The sequence below is a fragment of the Amia ocellicauda genome, chromosome 6, assembly GCF_036373705.1.
Source record: "Amia ocellicauda isolate fAmiCal2 chromosome 6, fAmiCal2.hap1, whole genome shotgun sequence".
Lineage (NCBI taxonomy): Eukaryota > Metazoa > Chordata > Actinopteri > Amiiformes > Amiidae > Amia > Amia ocellicauda.
Window position 1 is genome coordinate 10,217,977 of NC_089855.1, and position 20,630 is coordinate 10,238,606.

Consider the following 20,630-nt stretch of genomic DNA (forward strand, 5'->3'; position numbering starts at 1 on the left):
ACTGAGGTCTTTGTTTCTAACCACTACTGAGTGATTACTTGTGCTCGGCTTGTAATGAGGTACGCCTGGTGCTTAATCTGCCAAATATCAACAGGCCAGGTTTCCAAATTGCATTTTCATATAAACAGGTGAAGTCTGATTAATATTATTTAGCCTTTCTAACTTTGGCATGACATGCATGACCAGCGTTTGACTGAAATCATAACAAACTACAATCAATTCTCTTTTATGTAGAGGTCTATTAAAATGTTTCCCTGTTAAACACTGAAAACACACACACACTCATGTCTTACTATTTGTATACACTCATTTTTCTTTTATCAACACGATGGCCAAGATTACAGCACAGGGATATGAGACGTTACCTAACAAAAGAGAGAAAAAGAACAGAAGTAGATTCCCAAATGTGAGAAATATTTTGATTTAACTGGTTTTAAATCACTTTAAGGATAATCACATTATCACAAACTGAGGGAAATATTAGCAACCTAATCAATGTTTAGCCAAGTAAATTATGAAATCCGCCAGGGCCTTATATAATTATCTCCTTTTGCTCATTTATTTGTTACACTCTCAGACACCTGCTTGTGTTTGTGTACAGCAAATTAACCCCTTCAGCTTATTTTTCACTGCTCCTCAAATAAGATCCTAATGTGAATAGTCCTGAATACGTTATCCTGGTATATGTTTTGCTTGATGGATGATGAAAAATGCTAGTAAGCATTCAAAAAAATCTAACATGGTGCAGACATAAAAGCTACCAAGCACTGAACTAATAACAATGTGTAAATGATTGGAGATTGTGTTGCCTAGTGTAAAGATGTCCCTGCTATTACAATATCCAATTTTTTATTATTTTATTTTTATATGTCATCCATGTTCTAGCTGCACAGTTTAGGATTGTAGGATATTGTGATTTGATTTTTATACTTGGTATACTTGGTCTATAAATAACCGCAGCAATGATGCTAATTCTATATTAGGCTGGGTACATTTCAAACTACCCTCTTACACATCTTACGTTTGTTATTTGATATTAGAAAATGTTTCTCAGGATCAGTTTCCAACCCTGTAAACTACATTAAAGCATTGTTATAATGCTGCATGCTTCTTTAGGATTACTATTCTATATATAAAAGTCATGCTCTTGTGTTTCCACAGATTGTCCACCGGACTCTTGCTGCTATGCTGGGCTCCCTGGCTGCACTGGCTGCTTTGGCCATCATTGGCGATGTAAGGTTTGAAAAATCGACTTCTTTCTATTCCTTCAGAAGACTTTCAGTGCAGAGTTGCTTATAGTTTGCTAGTATGTGTTGTGTTTCTATAGTTTTAGGCTTTTTTCCTAATGTCTCATGATTTCAAAAAGAGTACTAGCAGTCCTTCTACTTCAGTTAATTCCGCCACTTTTTGCCGTCGGATACATTTGTGAAGCCTGTAGTGTGATATTAGAAGCCCAAATGGGAACTGGTGGATGTGTACCAGCAGTGACCTAGAGAGATTTGCACTTTTAGTTCACTTTGATAACTCCTAATCTGATCTGTGAGGCTCTGCTCCTCTGAGGTGTTCCTTGACCAGGTATCACCTTCAGCTCCAGGTCAGGTATTGGTGGCCCAGTGCTGATTTAGGTACCATGTCTGACAGAGAACTAGATATATTTAATCCCAGTTCTCCTTCTGTGTCCTGATCTTCACTGAACCTTGTCCCCCTGAGCCAGGTCTCAGATATGAAAACAGGAGCTCATCTCGTTGTGGCTCTCCCAACACCACCAGTATCCTTGACGGGTTAGGGCATCTCTTCCACAGTTGGTTTGAGACTCAGTCAATCTTGGTTTGGTTGAACTCTCAATATCTACCACCATCTACGGATGCTGGTTATTATAAGAGGGCGATGTTTACAGAAGCAACACATACGTTTCTGGACAATTGGAAGCCACTCAGATAGAATGTGGAAAATAGAGTTAAAAACATTGTAATGTACTTGCTAACACTAAACAGACAATCCAGGGAATTAAAGACATTCATTTTATTATTTTCTTGCAGAGACCAAGTCTGGGAAGGGTGGTGGAGTGGATTGATTATGAAACACTTGCGCTGCTGTTCGGCATGGTAATTAAAATGTTTAAAGCCTGGTATGAACTAAACCAGTATAAGTAAATTTGATTAGCTTTTTTTTTTAAATGTTATTTTCAGTTTCTGATGGCTTTGAAAACTCTGATACCTACTTTATCTAGAATATTTCTAAGCAACACTTATTGGGTACCAAGACAGAAATACCATAAGGCTTTATTTAAGCCATAAAAGCATATTTGTAAATGTTATTTCTATGTTTTTTTGTAGCAACCGAATTATTCTGTAAACACCATCTCATTTGAGATCTGGAAATGCTCAGAATCTGTCCCCATGACAACAAACAAGTGCAGCCACTTCTACTGCAAGATGGCTACTTACAGCTAAGTTGTTCTGAATGAAAGGATAGCTGTATACGAGAAAGGACATGATGGGAGCTACAGTCCCTTCCATCCAGTCATTTAACGTGAATCATCCTGAAGATAATTGTTTTATTTACAACAAATTAACAACCATGACTTCCTTCTTTTGTTGTTTGTTTCTTTTAATATGCATGCCTGCCTTTGCTACAATATGGAAGAAAAGATTTGTTTGTTTTCATGATTCAGGTTTGTTAGTTAATACTACAAAGTCCCTTTCTGAAATAAACATATTTTCATATTTAAAATGTTTCAGTCTAGTAAAATGAAGATATGAATAGTATGTTTAGCAGTAAGGTGTAATATTCTGCATATACAGCTGCAATACTGCATATCTTATTGGTGCCTAAAAGTTGTCCCGTTGAAATGCATTTCGTTTTATATTTGAAATAGACTAAACTAGCAAGGACATCTGGCTTTGCTCGTAACTGAAAATAAGTGCTGCTCTTCAAGATAGGTGATTTATCTGAAACAACACCTATTAGAAATTGTGTTCTTTTAGAGAAGGTTTTAAAGTCACATAGCAAGAACAAGTAGCCATTATCTTTTATGATCTTATTTGTCTGATATGTGAAATTGCAATTCTAACAGCTACAGTTAGTGAACTGTAACCCTTCCAGGTGATAATAAGATATAAAAATTGGTCTTGGTCAGTAGAATAGAGACAGCTACAATACTTTTATTTGTGGGATTGTGTAAAAGTCTCTTAGAACTCCAGTTGGTTAGGTAAACAATGGAGCAGCTGACCTCGGTTCCACACCAAACCATATTTACAATGTAATGTGAGCATGTTTTTAATTAGTTTCCAATACTTTGAAAAGTCCTTTTGTTGATACATCTCTTTGAGGCATAGAAATTGTGTGCATCGAGATTTCTCAATGGTAAGGTGACAGTCTGTCAGCTATCACACTCACAAATTGTGTAAAATTGAAAACAATGTTCATTTTTCACCAGATAATGGCTGTCACAGATTTAATGGAAAGTGTTGGTCACACCCTTTCCTGCTTTTCAGTATTGCAGCTTTTGTATAGATTTAGCACAATCACACTGATATTAATTCTCTACCAAGACCTCAATATCTGGAAAACATATATGTTTGTACTTTTCATATTGTTGGTTGAATTATTTATAGCATGCCATCACAAATAGGTGGTCTTAGAAGTTCACCTTTAACTGCTTTGGTGAACTTGCATTGCAGACAGCTCCAGTTACTGCATTTAGATTTGATTGTTACAGTAAATAAGTGATGAAGTAGAAATTAAAGTAAATATATTTACTTCATTTTGCATTCTGAAAAGGATTGAAGAAGGAAGTCATCTGTTTTAGATGTTGAAAATGCCTCGACAGCTACAGATACATCTTTTGCAATTCTTTAAAAAGGGAGGGATGTTAGAAAGTGATTAAGATCATGTAAATGTTTAGAATTATCTGCCTATATTTATTTTAAATGATGTACATTTTTGTAAAACACAAATTCACTTAGGATTTAACAATTAACTAATGAAATCTTCTGCACATTGGTCTAAAATAACCCTTTTACTTTGATAGTTGTAGTATGTGAATTTTTACCATACAATTTATAGTGATAATAATAACATCACACTTGTTTCACAGAAAGACTGACTTTAGAAAACTGAAATGAGTATTCCACAGCATCACGTTAACATTTCTCTTCTACAAAATCCTATTAGTTTTTCTCTTACATATTTGTGTTTATACACTTTATTAACAGGCATTCAGAGGTCACATGCAAATTCTAGTCTTTTTGGATTTGCCTTTGCTTACTAATAACGAGTCGTTTTGATTGATAGTGCTTGAAAGTGTACATATTAATTGCATTGCCTTTGCTCATACTATATACTCGTCAGTGTGAATCCATGGTGATGTGGAAGATGAGACATATAGCAGTAAAGGTCGATCTGACTTTCACATCAGGCATTAATGATCGAGCTTCTGACTTCTTTCAACTATCCTTTAATATAATGTAGAATTTAACTTGGGCCAAACGACATAGACATCTCTGTTAATTGCATTGTCTGTTGACTGAGAAAGCGACAAAGAAAAGTCATTACTGATCTCCATCCCCATAATGATGCCCTTGTGATTGTAATTATAAGGGTCTATTTTCTGAATCCTGTACACTATTATATTTTGTTTTAGGTGAAGCATGCAGTGTAATTGTTTTACTTCTTAAATATGATTAGACATTTATTTATTTTATTATATGTATTTTCTCATAGATGATTTTGGTCGCAATATTTTCCGAAACTGGCTTCTTTGATTACTGTGCTGTAAAGGTGAGTTATTTTTGTATTTTGTATTGTATTTTTGTAGAGTTGGGTAATCTATGTCTTGATTATAACCATACTAGAAACATAAGAAAATTTACAAACGAGAGGAGGCCATTCGACCCATCGTGCTCGTTTGGTGTCCTAGAGCTCAGAGCTATAATGGAGGTTTCATATCTGTATCTGGCAGTGTAAGAGCATTCTCCGTCACCTTTCATGGACATCAAAAATGAGCAATTTGCATAAAACTTAAACTGCCAGAGCTTGTGCGTAGTGCGGTGTCAGGTTATTCTGCTCATACGGCACTAAACACGTGACAGGATTCTGTTCTGAAGAAGTCAATGAAGGGGAAGCACACAATTAGTACATCCCTGTTTACTCCTACAGAAAATGGTATTTACAGATTTGTCAAGATTTGTTAAGTGGAAAAGAAAACCCATTAAGTGAAGCTGCTTTAAAAACCACTGTCATTCACCGTCATGCTATAGGGCCACATCAACTGTTTTGGTTTAAATTTGTAGCAGCTTCCTTTATTATTATTCATTTTCTTGCTGGGGGGATACTTGTTACTTCAGGCTGAATTAAGGGAAATTTAGTTTTTCACCAAGATTCTGGACCCCAGCACTATCTACAGTGAGGGGAAAAAAGTTTTTGATCCCCTGCTGATTTTATATGTTTGCCCACTGACAAAGAAATGATCAGTCTATAATTTTAATGGTAGGTGTATTTTAATAGTGAGAGACAGAATAACAACAAAACATCCAGAAAAATGCATTTCAAAAAGGTTATAAATTGATTTGCATGTTAATGAGGGAAATAAATATTTGATCCCCTATCAAATCAGCAAGATTTCTGGCTCCCAGGTGTCTTTTATACAGGTAACGAGCTGAGATTAATCTCAGCTCGTTACCTGTATAAAAGACACCTGTCCACAGAAGCAATCAATCAATCAGATTCCAAAGTCTCCACCATGGCCAAGACCAAAGAGCTGTCCAAGGATGTCAGGGACAAGATTGTAGACCTACACAAGGCTGGAATGGGCTACTAGACCATCGCCAAGCAGCTTGGTGAGAAGGTGACAACAGTTGGTGCGATTATTCGCAAATGGAAGAAACACAAAATAACTGTCAGTCTCCCTCGGTCTGGGGCTCCATGCAAGATCTCACCTCGTGGAGTTTCAATGATCATGAGAACGGTGAGGAATCAGCCCAGAACTACACGGGAGGATCTTGTTAATGATCTCAAGGCAGCTGGGACCATAGTCACCAAGAAAACAATTGGTAACACACTACGCCGTGAAGGACTGAAATCCTGCAGCGCCCGCAAGGTCCACCTGCTCAAGAAAGCACATGTACAGGCTCGTCTGAAGTTTGCCAATGAACATCTGAATGATTCAGAGGAGAACTGGGTGAAAGTGTTGTGGTCAGATGAGACCAAAATCGAGCTCTTTGGCATTAACTCAACTCGCCGTGTTTGTAGAAGGAGGAATGCTGCCTATGACCCCAAGAACACCATCCCCACCATCAAACATGGAGGTGGAAACATTATGCTTTGGGGGTGTTTTTCTGCTAAGGGGACAGGACAACTGCACCGCATCAAAGGGACGATGGACGGGGCCATGTACTGTCAAATCTTGGGTGAGAACCTCCTTCCCTCAGCCAGGGCATTGAAAATGGGTCGTGGATGGGTATTCCAGCATGACAATGACCCAAAACCCACAGCCAAGGCAACAAAGGAGTGGCTCAAGAAGAAGCACATTAAGGTCCTGGAGTGGCCTAGCCAGTCTCCAGACCTTAATCCCATAGAAAATCTGTGGAGGGAGCTGAAGGTTCGAGTTGCCAAACGTCAGCCTCGAAACCTTAATGACTTGGAGAGGATCTGCAAAGAGGAGTGGGACAACATCCCTCCTGAGATGTGTGCAAACCTGGTGGCCAACTACAAGAAACGTCTGACCTCTGTGATTGCCAAAAAGGGTTTTGCCACCAAGTACTAAGTCGAAGGGGTCAAATACTTATTTCCCTCATTAACATGCAAATCAATTTATAACTTTTTTGAAATGCGTTTTTCTGGATTTTTTTGTTGTTATTCTGTCTCTCACTGTTAAAATACACCTACCATTAAAATTATAGACTGATCATTCCTTTGGCAGTGGGCAAACGTACAAAATCGGCAGGGGATCAAATACTTTTTCCCTCACTGTAGCTCTCTATTGTGACAGCGTGAGAGGGGTGGTACATGAGGCAGGTACTTTAGGACCTTATGCTTTCCCCATTCACTTTTTTCCACACGGTGTAACTGTTAAAACGCCACGTCACCCTCCTGTCCAGCCGGTGAAATTTCACATGAGGTGGAGAATGCGGGCATAGCTATACCAATTGCGAATCAAAGCCATGACCCAAACTGTACACGGCTCTAACCCCTTGCTGTACCGTAGTGTAAATCTGTCTATCTATCTATCTGCCTGTCTGTCTATCTATGTATCTATCTATTTAATCTCTCTCTCTGTCTCTAAATTGAAGGCACATTAATAATAAGTGGGTGTTAAAAAAGGGAAGGATCCGCTATGAAGTAACCCACCTGAACCCTAAGATAAGAAAAGAAGGTCCACGTTCAGTGACACCAAGTTTTGTAGAGGCTCTTTGTGCCACCATTTTAAAATTTGTCATGTTGTTAAATCATATTAACTCAGGAAAATTGTTTATTATAGAACTTTGATCACATGGGAATGGCCTCAGACATATACATTGTTTTAATTTTGTTAATCCCTGTTATTTGTTCCTTTGATTTTGACCATGATGTACATGATAATATAAGTTGGTTTCAGTACATATCTAAGAACTAAGAACTAAGAACTTATAATGTATGAGAAACATTTCAACTGTTTTATACCTTTCAATATGCTAGAGCTAAACCTGGGTGTTTTAAGAGATGTATGCTTTTACCAACTATACTAATAATCACTAGGGACAAGATCTGCCATTTCGTATTTTTGGGGGATTGAATTTGCTAACTTTGTGTTTTGAATTCCTTGTCAAATATCATTTAATTGTGTGACAGGCTTTGTTTATGGAGTCTGACATCATTTTCAATCATTCTATGGCAACACCTTTTCCTATATTTATGGTGGCAAAACTAAATGTGTTTTTAAGTATTGTCTTAGTAACGTCTTTTAATGAGATTTTATAGCATTAAATTAGAGTTAGATTACTAGTGAAATATTGATTACTGCTGGCCTTGAAGCAGCAGGGTTTAACTCATTAACATCTTAATGTTAAATCTTTTCCCTTCAGCCCAGAGTATCTCAGAATGGAATTCCTCATTTGTTTTTCTTCATTCTCAGCAGACAAGTTAATTTATTTCATGTGAAAAGCGTTCAATAAAACAAACATTTTCTATTGGTTTTGCATGGCTGGGCGTTGGAATATTTAAATGTGATGGTGAAGTGCGAATGCTTCTGAATGCTTAATAAGACAACTCGTATAGTGATACACCCAAACTTCACAATGGAGGCAGTGTCAGAATATCCTCAGTCACCAGGTTAAATGCCTTGTAGGAAAATTATGTAGGAAAACTATCTGTCGATAGTGAATATTCTTTCTGAGTTATGTTTACTCATAATTATACCATATCACTCATAAACAGGTTAATCATCTTAAGAGATTAATTGGCGGCAGTGAAGTGGTATTGAACCCTTGTTGTTTATTGTCTTGTGGAGTGCAGATGGTCCTACAGGTGATGTCATATGGAGGAATGACAAGAGGTTTACAGTATATAATCAGCCTCACCTCTAATAAGATATGTGTTGAGGAAGAATACATTTTGACTCCTGCCAGCCTCACTGGTTCCAAATGCGAAGCTCTTGTTACTCAGACTAAAATGGCTGGGAGGGGTTAAAAATGGTTCATGTTGGAGCGATTTAGCACTTTAGCTGAAGAATAGCTGTGTACATTTTTACTGATTAACTCATAGTATAGTAACTCATAGTAACTCATAGCGCATAGTAGTCAGGGAAAATGCGCCCATTGATAGGCCTTTTCAATAATAAAAAAAAAAATATATATATACATTTTGATTTGGGCAAGGTTGGTTAGTGTTTGTCAGTCATAATGAAATACAGTTGGCCCTCAATTTACACTTTTTTTTGCACGGTTTGTAACAAAATCAGCTCTGGGTTTGAAGGCTGCAAAAGACAGACTGACCCTGTGGACTCTGTGGAAATGTGGAAAGGTGGTTTTATGGTAAAGACAGTGCTGCTTTACAGAGTCAAGAACCCCCTGTGTGCTCAGGGGCAAAGATAAATGTCAGTTACCAGTTTTTTGGAGGTCTAATCAGTGTGCGTGGGTCAGCAGTTTTTATGGACTGGTTTCATCATTATTTGGTTACACTACCTTGCATCAAAGAACCAGGCATTTAAGGTGCGACTGTTGATTGATGACTTGATGATGCTTCAAGCCATTCTGAGAGCCTCCAGGTTGCACAGCCCAATGTGGAAGTGGTGTTTCTAACCCCAATCACCACATCACTCCTCCAACCCCTTGTCATCGCAACTTCATTGCAAAGTTCATTACACTCGCCGCAGCTTTCACCGCACCCTGACGCTATGGGCAGTGATTAACGTTTCATTACATTATTGTCATTTAGCAGACGCTCTTATCCAGGGCGACTTACATTTGTACCCATTTATACAGCTGGGCATTTTACTGGAGCAATCTAAGTGAAGTACCTTGCTCAAGGTACTCAATGTTTAACAGTGATGCAGTGCTGGAAGAATTACACCATGGCAGAGTGTATTCAAAATGTCCGTGGATGAAATACCGTCCTCCAACATCAAAGCATGTTGGAAGAACCTGTGGCCCAAGGCAGTGGATGATTTTCCTGGCTTCCCTAAAATATGACATGAGGTGGAAGAAATGAGAGAACAAGGCCGTCGTGTAGTTATGTGTAGTTATCACTTTTTCTTTAATTTGCTTAAACAAGAGGAATATATTTTGAAGTCTTTGTTTTCAGTAAGACTAATTTAGGCTGAACCTGTCATTCTGACTTTCACAGACCACATTTAGCTTTAATGTGTCGTATGGCAAAGCACTCAGAGCTGTGTATGAATGAAGGGCACAGTATATGCCTGAATGTGAATCGTACTGAACTGTACTGGAGAATTCCTCCCCTTCAGCTTTAGTTAAATTGTCCATGGCCTTCTTAATTAGGACTTGGAGTACATTTTACGGCAGCAATTTTGTGACATTAATGTTAACTTATCTTCAAAGAATGACAGAGATCTAAAGCCCTGACCCTAGTTATGATAGATCACTTGAGCTTTAATCATCACTGTTTAATGGGACAGGAGACTGTGCCCATTGCTATAACCTAATTGTGGAGTGAGGATTTGTGTCTGGTGAACAAGCTGTTCTCAAAATGAGGCTGCCACCACTCCTAGCAGCGACTGGTCCTCTCATTCTATTATTCATACTTAGAAATGGAAAGTCATTTTTCTTTGGATTGATATGTGCAGCAGTGCAACCATATGAATAATTTTACATTTTAACAAATATTTTCACAGAGCTTTGTTTCCCAGGGCTGTAAGGGTATGTCATTGGAGCACCTTATTTAAAATAAAACTTCACTTTTCTTTCCATTCCTAATTTTGATGTATTGATATTTATTTACTTATTCATTTGAAGCATTGAACTAGTTACAGGTATAGAAAGTCAGTCATAAAAATGGCAAAGCTGAAAGGTGCAGTAGAGCTTACGAATGCCCAAGGGATGTCAATAAGTATGAATATTTCCATGAAAGTAGAAGAAAATAGAAAAAAGTCTGATGTGCAGTAAAAAAAAATAAAAAAATTAGAGAACATGATAGAGACCTAAACTAAGGGCTTACCAGCCTAATCCTTTAGATCTCAGTTGTTTAATTAAATCCTTTGTTGACTTAATAATGTATAGACCTTTTAAGTATTGTATCCAGTCCCTTAAATAAATGTAAGTTTGCATTTTTTGGTAATCTGGTTAAGAAGGAAAACAATTAAATATAAATATCCTTAAAATGAACCATTCACTGAAGCATTAAATACAGTAATTGTGAGCTCAGCAGGACCACAAACCAGAAGCTTAGAGCGGAGGTTTGGGTATCTCTGCCTTCTATTATTATTGTATTTTTCTCACACAATAATAATAATGTAAAAAGCCCTGCTATACTAGCAGAACACAATGAGAGGTTTGAATAGGCAATCAGTAAACACAGTGGACTGCAGGCATTTTAAACCATGCACAAATATCAAGAGATATAAGCACATAGTTCCCATCTTTCACTTGAAAGCGTGAAGTCGCAATTTCAGTAACCTTGCCTTCTTGGATTTTTTTGAACTCCCTAGAAGTATAATTGTAGTTTTATTTAATTTCCAGTTCAGCCCAGATGACCATATGAACATCAGTTTCTAGCTGTTATGATTTAAATGTATGATATATATAGCTGTCATTTTTAATATTGCGTCTCTCTACAGGCCTATCAACTGTCCAGAGGAAGAGTGTGGCCGATGATAATGATCCTCTGCTTCACTGCAGCCATTCTTTCAGCTTTTCTTGATAACGTTACAACAATGCTTCTCTTCACCCCGGTAACTATCAGGTAAAACCCAAATGTCAACTGTTGTATACTTTCTGTGCGATGTATCCAAGCGCTAATAGTCTAATGAGTTTAATGTGAAATGACGAAACACCAGCCAGTTTCCTTTTGAGAATACCCTTTCTAAACTGTCTGGAGAATGGCTTCATCCCTCTCTCCCATTCCGGTTGGATAAATGACTTTCATTCCAAATTGCACTCTTTAACTAAGAATTTTGCTTACAGCATTAACTGCTCTTTCACTCTAATTAGAGGCTATGTTTAGAAATTTCCCATCGCACCCGAGGAACAGGAAATCCTAGGGGTAAACTGTAATGTGAGAAAGCTCCTCAGAGTATGTTTGTTACTTGGAGCTTTATACTAGAGCCAATGATTTTCTGCTGAAGAAACAAACATTTTTAAGTTTTACTGTTCAATTCTATATAGCGTTTAAAGTTATAAAAGCTTTTTAGGTGGTTTATACATGCTCTAACTTTTTGTCCATTGGTAATTGTAATCATAAAAAAAAGAAAAGAATACACTTTATAAACTATTCACTTCATTAGTCATTTCTTAAGATTCTGCTTCTGGAATTGACGTCACTGCAACTTTGTGGAAGTTCGCAGTGTGCACCATGGAGTTATTGATGCATTTAAGTCATTTTCATTCAGTATACGTGTCACTGTGATTAGATAAATAAAATAAATGTTAGTGAAAACATTACATTGAGTACTTGACACATGTAAGAGTGTGTGTATGGAGTGCTTCGTCAATTCAGCCTGACTCTTCCTTGCCAATCGGTCATTTTTGGCATGTAATAGGTGATCATTATACCATCAAATATGATATATTAATGATTCAAAACATGTTAATGAAATATCTAAGTCAGTTTCAAGTTTTGAATGGCTTGCTTTCTTTTCTCCACAGTCGCAAGAGTCATTGGCTCTGCTTTATACTGCGCAACACATCTTAGTGACAGCCCCTCCCATCCCTTTGTTAAAAACCCCCGTTACGATTCAAAAGCCTTGAAAACAGAAGGCATATTAAAATAATATAGTGCGTGCTATTTTTTCTTCTTTCCTAAAAACAAAATGGTGAATTACATATTTTTTAATTATCTTCATGGTGGAAATTAACCATCCATAGAGAGATTGTAGGAACAGTACAATATCAGACAAACAGATCTTCTTTATTACTTTCTGTGGCCATTAATCTCAGTTCCCCTAATGCTTGCATGTAATCCTGTGTTTTATTGTGGGGAATCATTGCCTTCTGTTTGTCACATGAAAAACCTTACATGCTGTCAACAGAAACAAAAAGGTAGAAAACATTGCCTTGATCCGCGATATCAGGACATCTCTATTCTCCATATACTAATTGAACATTAAATGAGAGTCAAAATGCCTTTTGGAGACATAGCCTAATTCTTCATGGCAGTGTCACATCACTGTTGGGAGGGAAAAGGAAGGAGTGGGGAAATATTTATGAGGTTTATGAGTTCTGCTTCACAGTGTGGACAATTAAGGCTTTGATGCAGCTTGCATGTTGTAAGGAATACAATTATTACATTTTCCAGCCCCTCCGTCTTTTTCACTGCTTGTCCAGTAAAATAGATGTTAGTACTTGTCTTAAAAAACCTCTGTTATAATGAGCATACAGCTCTTTCACACTGTGACTAAGCTTTTATTGTCTAGCTTGGTGTTCGGTTCACACTGTTTGTCATTCTGCTTCAGTTTTCACACTGAAGTCGTACCTTCCAGGACTGTTTAGACAGCTTGAGAGCTGTAAATCAAGTTACGGTTCTCAGCAATCTAATCAAGACTTAAGGGCTTTTCTGTTTCTGTTTTTTTATACTGCAGGTTGTGTGAGGTGCTTAATCTAGACCCTAGACATGTCCTGATTGCAGAAGTAATCTTCACAAATATTGGAGGAGCTGCCACAGCTGTTGGGGATCCACCGAATGTGATTATAGTATCAAACCAGGACCTGCGAAAGAAAGTATGTAATCTTTAGCACTTTTGGCAATGCAGTATTTTACCTGGGGATTCCTTTGTGGCAATGGTGAATGATGTGCTCATTTCATGTTTAGTATAATCCCGATTTTAGAAACAAGCTGTGTCAAGCTGGAACGCACTTGAAGGAGACGCCTGGTGGGGCAAGGATTTCGTTGACATGCTTTTTCTTAAATGTCTTAAATTGATGTATATTAGCTGAGTATTTTCTAATCTGTTAGTTTCCCACATCCCAGTAGTTCTATTTATTTGTTTGTTAATTGATTGATAGATTGGTTGAAGCTGCTGGTTCAAATATTTTGGGGATATTAATTGAACCTGACTTTTGAGAAAGATTTCGGCCTCCAGAAAACCTCCGTCGGGGTTTCAGTTCTTTCCTTTCTTTATCATATACTGGGGAACAGGGCAGAACTTTGAAGGATCGTTCGAGATACTGTACCCTAGCTTGAAAGCACAAGAGAATAGAGCTCTCTTTGATCTCTAAATTGAAAAACACTCAGTCAACAAGACAAACATGTGGAACAAAATAAATGCTGTAATCTAAGTAATAGGGGCGGCATTGAGAATTAATACGGTGCCACTGCAGCAGTCCTTCACCTCGGCGACCTTGGCAATCTGTGATTGTTAAAGTCTTGAATTATTGCACAATAACTCAACACCCAGTAATGCTCAGATACACGGAAACACCTCCTTCTTCATCGTTCTTTTCTTCCCACTACCATGGATGGAGCATGTTTTGTTTCCCCCCTGCGCTCATGAGTTAAGACAGAACCATACCAGGCACTTAGCAAGTAATGAGTTTCTCCCTCAGCTAAAGCACACCCAATTCTCCACAATAGTGACGGGGCTGGAGTGGGGGTGGGAGTAATACATTACTAATCCCTAGTGGGACTTCAAAACTTTCCACTCTGGGAGTCTGCTGGAGCGAGAAAGCTGTCCCTGAACACCGAGCTTTAAAACATTTATGTTTATTTCCACAGCTAGGTTTAAGGCTGTTGCATCTGAAACCTACATCTCTGAAGGGTTTTGGCAAATCAAATGGACATTGATATTTCTGCAAAAGTGATTCACGATATATGATTTGTACAAACACGGACAAAAACACACATATGCCAATTTAGATTCCTGTCAAGGGGGAAATTGCGAGCAGGGTCTCTTTACTTTGCTTAAATAATTGGGTACATGCTTTCTCAATTCAAAAGCAAAGTTGCTTTTATGAGCCTTTACATTCCCTGTTGGCCGAACCCCCCAACAAACAAAAGGAGCTTAGTCCTCAATAGTGCTTTTGTCTGCAGCCACCCACACAGTCACCCACCCACACAGTCACCCACCCACGCAGTCACCCACCCACTCAATCTCTCACCAAATCCCTACCACTCTTCTCATCCAGGAAGACGTACACAATACAGCAGCTACACAATGTATACAACAACCAACTCATGTGTGCAGACAACGCACACACAGGCACCTGCATGCACACACCTTCCCCTGGTGTGGACTCTGGCTTGTCACTTCAATAAGTCACAACAATGTCTCCCATTCAGCCAGTCCTTACTACATACTCAAAGTATTTCAGATCTTTTAAAGTGGGTGTAGATCCTGGTGTTCTGTGCTACAGTTATTCAGTTATAAAATACCTCAAGTTTCAGTGTGTATGCTGGCTGTCACAAACAATTCGTGAAATACAAGGAACATTTAGCTTTAATAAAAATCCTTTCTTTGCACTTGAAATCGCCCCCTGTTTGCTCCTATGACACGTGAGGGAGTATGAGAGCTCTCGGTTTCCCTATGAGTTGGCATTTCTGACTGAGCAGAGTTATAAAGGTTGTGATATAAGTGCAGGGGAAATGCTCTAATGCAGATGAAGCACAGTTGATTACTCCGAAACGTCTGCCGTATCAAAATCCGTCTTTTATGTCTTCGGTGTGTGCAGTTGGCATGTAGTTATATTCTTACGATGCTCCAGCATCCACAAACGCTCTTTTCAGTCTTTGTAATGACGTCTTAACAGATGGTTTCTCACCCCACGTTTGGAAAGAATACATCAGCCGGAAAAAAACTGACACAGAACAAAAAATGAAATTAAACGGTTGGTCGTGCTTCCATTAGTACATGAAAACAAGGCATAAAAGAGGAATTGGTTTTAAGTAGCTGTAGGCAAGTGCTGGATGTGTATCTTTAACAGTAGATTGATTATGGGAGTTGAGAAAAACAGAACACCCTAGCTTAAGTCATCTGTTAAGCTCCAATCATCCATTCAATCCTTGTAGCAAATGGAACCTTAATGAAAACCCCCTTACATACTAATGAACGGATAATACCACAGTCTATGGCTTAATAAAAATGGCTGTAGCCATGTGTGTTACATAAGTGAAGCATGGCATTCTGAATTAGGAGACAAGAGCTGGGGGAGAGAAATGAACATTAAGTTCTTGTTACTTTCCCACAGAAATAATGGTCTTTTTGATTGGATGGCATTTAATCGGAACTGGCGATAAATCATATTTTCCTGTTCATTATTATAATACTGCATCTGCACAGCTTTGTGTGGGCGACAGATTGTTGATTCAAAACACTACTCAGAAATGGGATAGGGCTCCTGATCTACAGCCTTGGTATCTCACTAGAAAGGTCTTGAATCGGTACAACTGTGCTCTGTATGACATTGCAAAAATACTTTATATAGATAGATGTATAGTGTTTAGTAAAAAACATAAAATGTGCCTTCCTAATTGGCCACAGTGCTAGAGTGTTCTTTAGTGTATTCTGTGACCTTTAAATGCAGTAAATGCATAATCATGTTCTTATGATGACTTATTTCCTGTGCTTTTTGGTTTAAACTGGACAGCAGTTTAAAGAAGCTAATAAAAATAAATCCTAAGGACTGTTTCTCTGTCAGGCAAAATGTATTCATGTATTTATTACAGAATTTGAATATTTTCACGCAAATCACCATCAACTGCATTTATGAAAAGAAATTCAACACCATGATAATTGCATGTATTCGTACATAAAGGATTGAAGTCGATATCAGAAATGTCCCATGCTGTAGACTGTGTACACCTCTCTGCACCTTTTAATCAGTTCTCCTCAAAATTGCTTTATTTGTAGCACCTCGGCAGTGCACTGAGCTGAGCCGGGGGGTGGGGGGGAGGCTGTACTTTTCATCTCTCAGGTGCTGTTTTGTTTAAATTGGTTTTGAAAGAGAAGTGGCACATGAGTTATATGGCATTTCAGTGCCAACTCATGTTTTCATAATGCCTATTTATTTGTTTGTGTAAAGGTGGAGGTGGCTTGCTGAAACAGCAAGCTTTGTACATCTGTGAGGTTGTGAATGGGTCATTCAATGCTCAGTCAGCACATTTCTCAAATGGCTCCCCACTGTTAATAGCTTTAGAGATAGGACCGTGGTCAGGGAGGCGGGGGGACGGGGGTGTACACAGATCCTACAGCTCACAGCTAGCGGAGATGATTTTTGCAGAAATGAAAGAATCTTACATGGGCAACTGAAAGCACGCTCATTAATCAGAGCATCTTTATGTTAAAAAGAAAAAGAAGAATGTCCCTATGGCACTGGATACTTGCTAATCTATCACATGCCTGCTAGAAAATGAAGGGGTGGGTTTCCCAAACTTGGCAAGGTGACAACTGTTGAAAGTATGGAATTAAAAAAAAAAGGAAAAAAGAAAAGGCAGTTCATTTGTTTGCTTGGGCAGCTTACCTTCAGAAGGGGAATAGGGACGATGTTGCCATACCAAATAGATTATCTTCTAAGTACAAAAATAATGACTCTGCATATTAACTGAGGTCCTCGCTGATTGTTAAAGGAGCCTCTGTTCTTTGTGAGGTGGTTGTTAATAATGGCTTCCCTTTGTAGAACGAGGCATTGCCTATAGAGGGCGCTGCACACCAGGCTTGACTCTCACACACCCCTCGCCTTGGTCACTGAATACCTTGCAGCACAGCTGGAATTCCTATACAGGCAGGGACGTGCACAGGGGGTGGGCAGGGGTGGCTTTGTGATTTTGTATTTTTAGGTAAATCTGAAAATTACAGTGTTTCCTGTAAGTACATTTTTCTTCCCATCAGCCTATCAATTACTTGGGTGACTTTGGTGAATTTTGCAAAGCCCAGTGATCATTTAGAGACATCTAGAAGTCTGAGAATCATTGCAAGATATCTTCAGACGATTGCAATGTCTTGATTAACGTCAAGCTCTCGAGAAAGTGTGTCATTTTCAGATTTCTTAACATGATTTGGAGATGTTTTCCACTCAGGCTTTGCTTTTAGATGACATTAATATTTTAGCATGTTTTCATCTTAGTAACAGTTTCCTTTTGATTTAAAGGTCTCAGAGTGGCATCACCTGGTCTTAGACATAGATATCTGAATATAAATGTGTTAGTTTATTAGATAATACAAGTATTTATAATTTTATTTTTCAATGGGAGCATCTTTCAGAACTCCAGTATATACAAATAAAGCATAACACATTTAAATATGTATTTCCGTATATTGCAAGATACACAAAAGATTTTCAGTGCCTGTTTTCCTTTCCTTTCTTAACTTCATTAACATTTGAATGCGTGTCATTCGTTCATTTTGTGATCCACATATCTATTTTTGTTAAGTTAAAACCTATACATAAATTATAGATTACTATAAATGCACTGAAAATTATAGGGATCTAAAAATAATTGACAGAGATCTTTTACATATCTCCAAATTAATTATAAATGGCTCCTAAATAGACCAGCAATTATTTAAAGTAGCTTGTATGTATTGTTTTTTATTTATCTTTAAATAAATTAATAATATCTTAAAATGAACAGGAAGAGATTTGTGGTTTTGTTCTTTAAACAGTGGTAATTTCTATTTTAGCTATAGAAGTAAGCAAGATTACCTACACCTGCCATATTAACTCACTCAGTAACATTAGTAAAACTAACCCTATCTTTTGGCTTTTACTGCCAGACGTTGCTAATGTTGTGTACATTGTAGCTGAGGCACTTGCTAAACATATGCTTTTCTGTTTAACATCTGCATTTCTGCAACATCTGCTTTCAGAATGTATGTAGGTCTACGTGTTATTTAAGCCTGATGACCTCTGAGGTAAACTGCAGGCATCAGGGGTATATTTAATACATTGCGATATAGTTCTGTAGCAGGTGCTGTAGTTATTCCTGTTTGATGTATGAGAATGCCTATTTAGAGTATCACCACATTATCACATGAATGCAGAGCTGCACTGTCACAGTCACTGTTGTGCTGAAGCGTTTTCGAGTGTGTGCTTGTGATGTGCTTGTGTGTTGATTTACACTATCTCCCGTCTGACAGTGGCTGCTCTGTTGACTGTGTCTGAGGAGAGATGCATTGGGCGCTGTGATAAGCTGAGCCTCCAAAATGTTTGCAGTGATTTGCTCTTATTTATTTTCCGATCTATAATTTATGACCTCCTCTGGTAAAATGTTCCACTCCCAATCTGTGACCTTCAGATCCCTCAATCTCAGCTGCTGTGACAAGCCGAGGCTGACGCCTGATTGGATACATCTGGACCTTTTGACAGGCAAATGCTGAGCCAGTGTTACACCTCCAAATCCACTCACTTTATCACTCACCTTCTTTCTTGAGTGATTGCTGCTTTATGGACCTTGTGCCGGCTTCCTGCATGCTACATACCACACGCTATGTACATTTAGCACCCGTTAATTATGCTTGCAATAGTACAATAGTGAGTGCAGTTTGGAATAGTTATTTTTCTAAGCTGTTGAAGCTTCCCTTAAATCTTGTATTGCCAGTTAATGAATAAGGTATTTAAGTAAACAGGATGTCATTCTGAGATATACATAGAAAATGATTTAGGCGTTGATTAAACTAAGAATGGATACTGTATATCACTCTGCGATGCAATTTGTCACTGGCGCCCTCATCACTGTGATCTTTATACTCTGATTAACTGGCCTTCACTTCAAACACGTGGGCTACGTCATTGGTACAGTCTCATTTATAAGACATTAATTGGAAAATCTATCTCAGCACACTATTAACAATATCAGTGCCCTCTTCGATCAAGCATCCTGATTAGCTTAATTGTCCCTCGCATGTCGACTGCTGTTGGGTGTAACTCACTGCAATATGCGTCTGCAATGAGTTACAATCAAGAATCAAACTCCCTGTTTTTATTTCGAAAGCAATTTTCTGGGCGTCAGATGCTGATTATTATATATTTTTTGAATATACCTTTTAATGTTGTGATTTTTGTTTAGTTTTTTGTGTGTATGTGTTGATTGCTGTATTTATGCTGCCTCTTGGCCAGGTTGGCATTTTAAATGAGAACTTGTTATCTTGATATTTTTAAAACTTCCTTACATGGATAACTGTGTTATCTTTCAATTCCGAAACCATTCCCCAAGGGCGTATGGGTCATCACCTTCGACATGGAAACACAGGAAAATAAGTAAAGAAATGCAGCAGATAGGCTCTTTCCCTTACTGTACCTGTATTGACTGTATTGTCATCTGAGCAGGGCTATGTTTTCTTCCTGCCCCTTATGCCTGAAACTTGCTACAGTTCCTTGGGTGTGGTGTCCACAATTCTTTCAAGATTGCTTTGTTGGCCTGTTTGGCTGGAGCAAAAGAGGCAGTTCCAGCTGTATACAGTGTATTTGGGCTGTAATAGGTGGCTTTTCATGTGTTTCCGTGTCTAAGGTGATGACCAGTGCGCCCTTGGGGTTTCGGAATTGAAAGATAACATGGATCCACAACCCAACATTATCTAAACATTTCAAGATGTCAGGAAATAATTTTGAGATATCCTGTTACACTTAACACTACTTGAAAGTACATTTAGAGATCTGTATTTCGAGTATTTGGATAAACACAGCTGCTTCTCTGATATTGTTCATTTCCATTTTCTACTTATTTGGCAGACATGCTCCCCCCAATCCTATGTGCTGTGTAAGATATTTATATTTTCAGTGCCACTGCATTATACATCAGTAAAAAGGTGAAGGCCTTGCTATTTGTAGTGCACATTTTGTGTTTTAAAAGGGAAGTGACTGTGGCAGTGATGTTATATGAGGGAATTAGAAACTGGGTCTGTGCCAATAGCTCTGAAGATTTGAAATGTGGAAGCAATTATTATTAACTTAATATTTCCTTATTGAATGCTCAACTTTCTACATACTGCCATTCAATGGAGCCCTTTAGAGACTATAATACCATAAATTACCAAACTGCTTTGTCAA

General features: G+C 38.1%; 1 protein-coding gene across 1 annotated transcript in view; it reads left to right on the plus strand.

The window, feature by feature from the left end:
- The window catches only part of oca2 (oculocutaneous albinism II), a 116,015-nt gene that overhangs the window by 44,035 nt on the left and 51,350 nt on the right, over positions 1–20,630 (plus strand). The window contains exons 10-14 of the mRNA XM_066706090.1: positions 1,162–1,233; positions 2,040–2,105; positions 4,726–4,782; positions 11,273–11,397; positions 13,232–13,370. Of these exons, the coding sequence (XP_066562187.1) occupies positions 1,162–1,233; positions 2,040–2,105; positions 4,726–4,782; positions 11,273–11,397; positions 13,232–13,370 (459 nt within the window). The remainder of the gene's footprint in view (positions 1–1,161; positions 1,234–2,039; positions 2,106–4,725; positions 4,783–11,272; positions 11,398–13,231; positions 13,371–20,630) is intronic.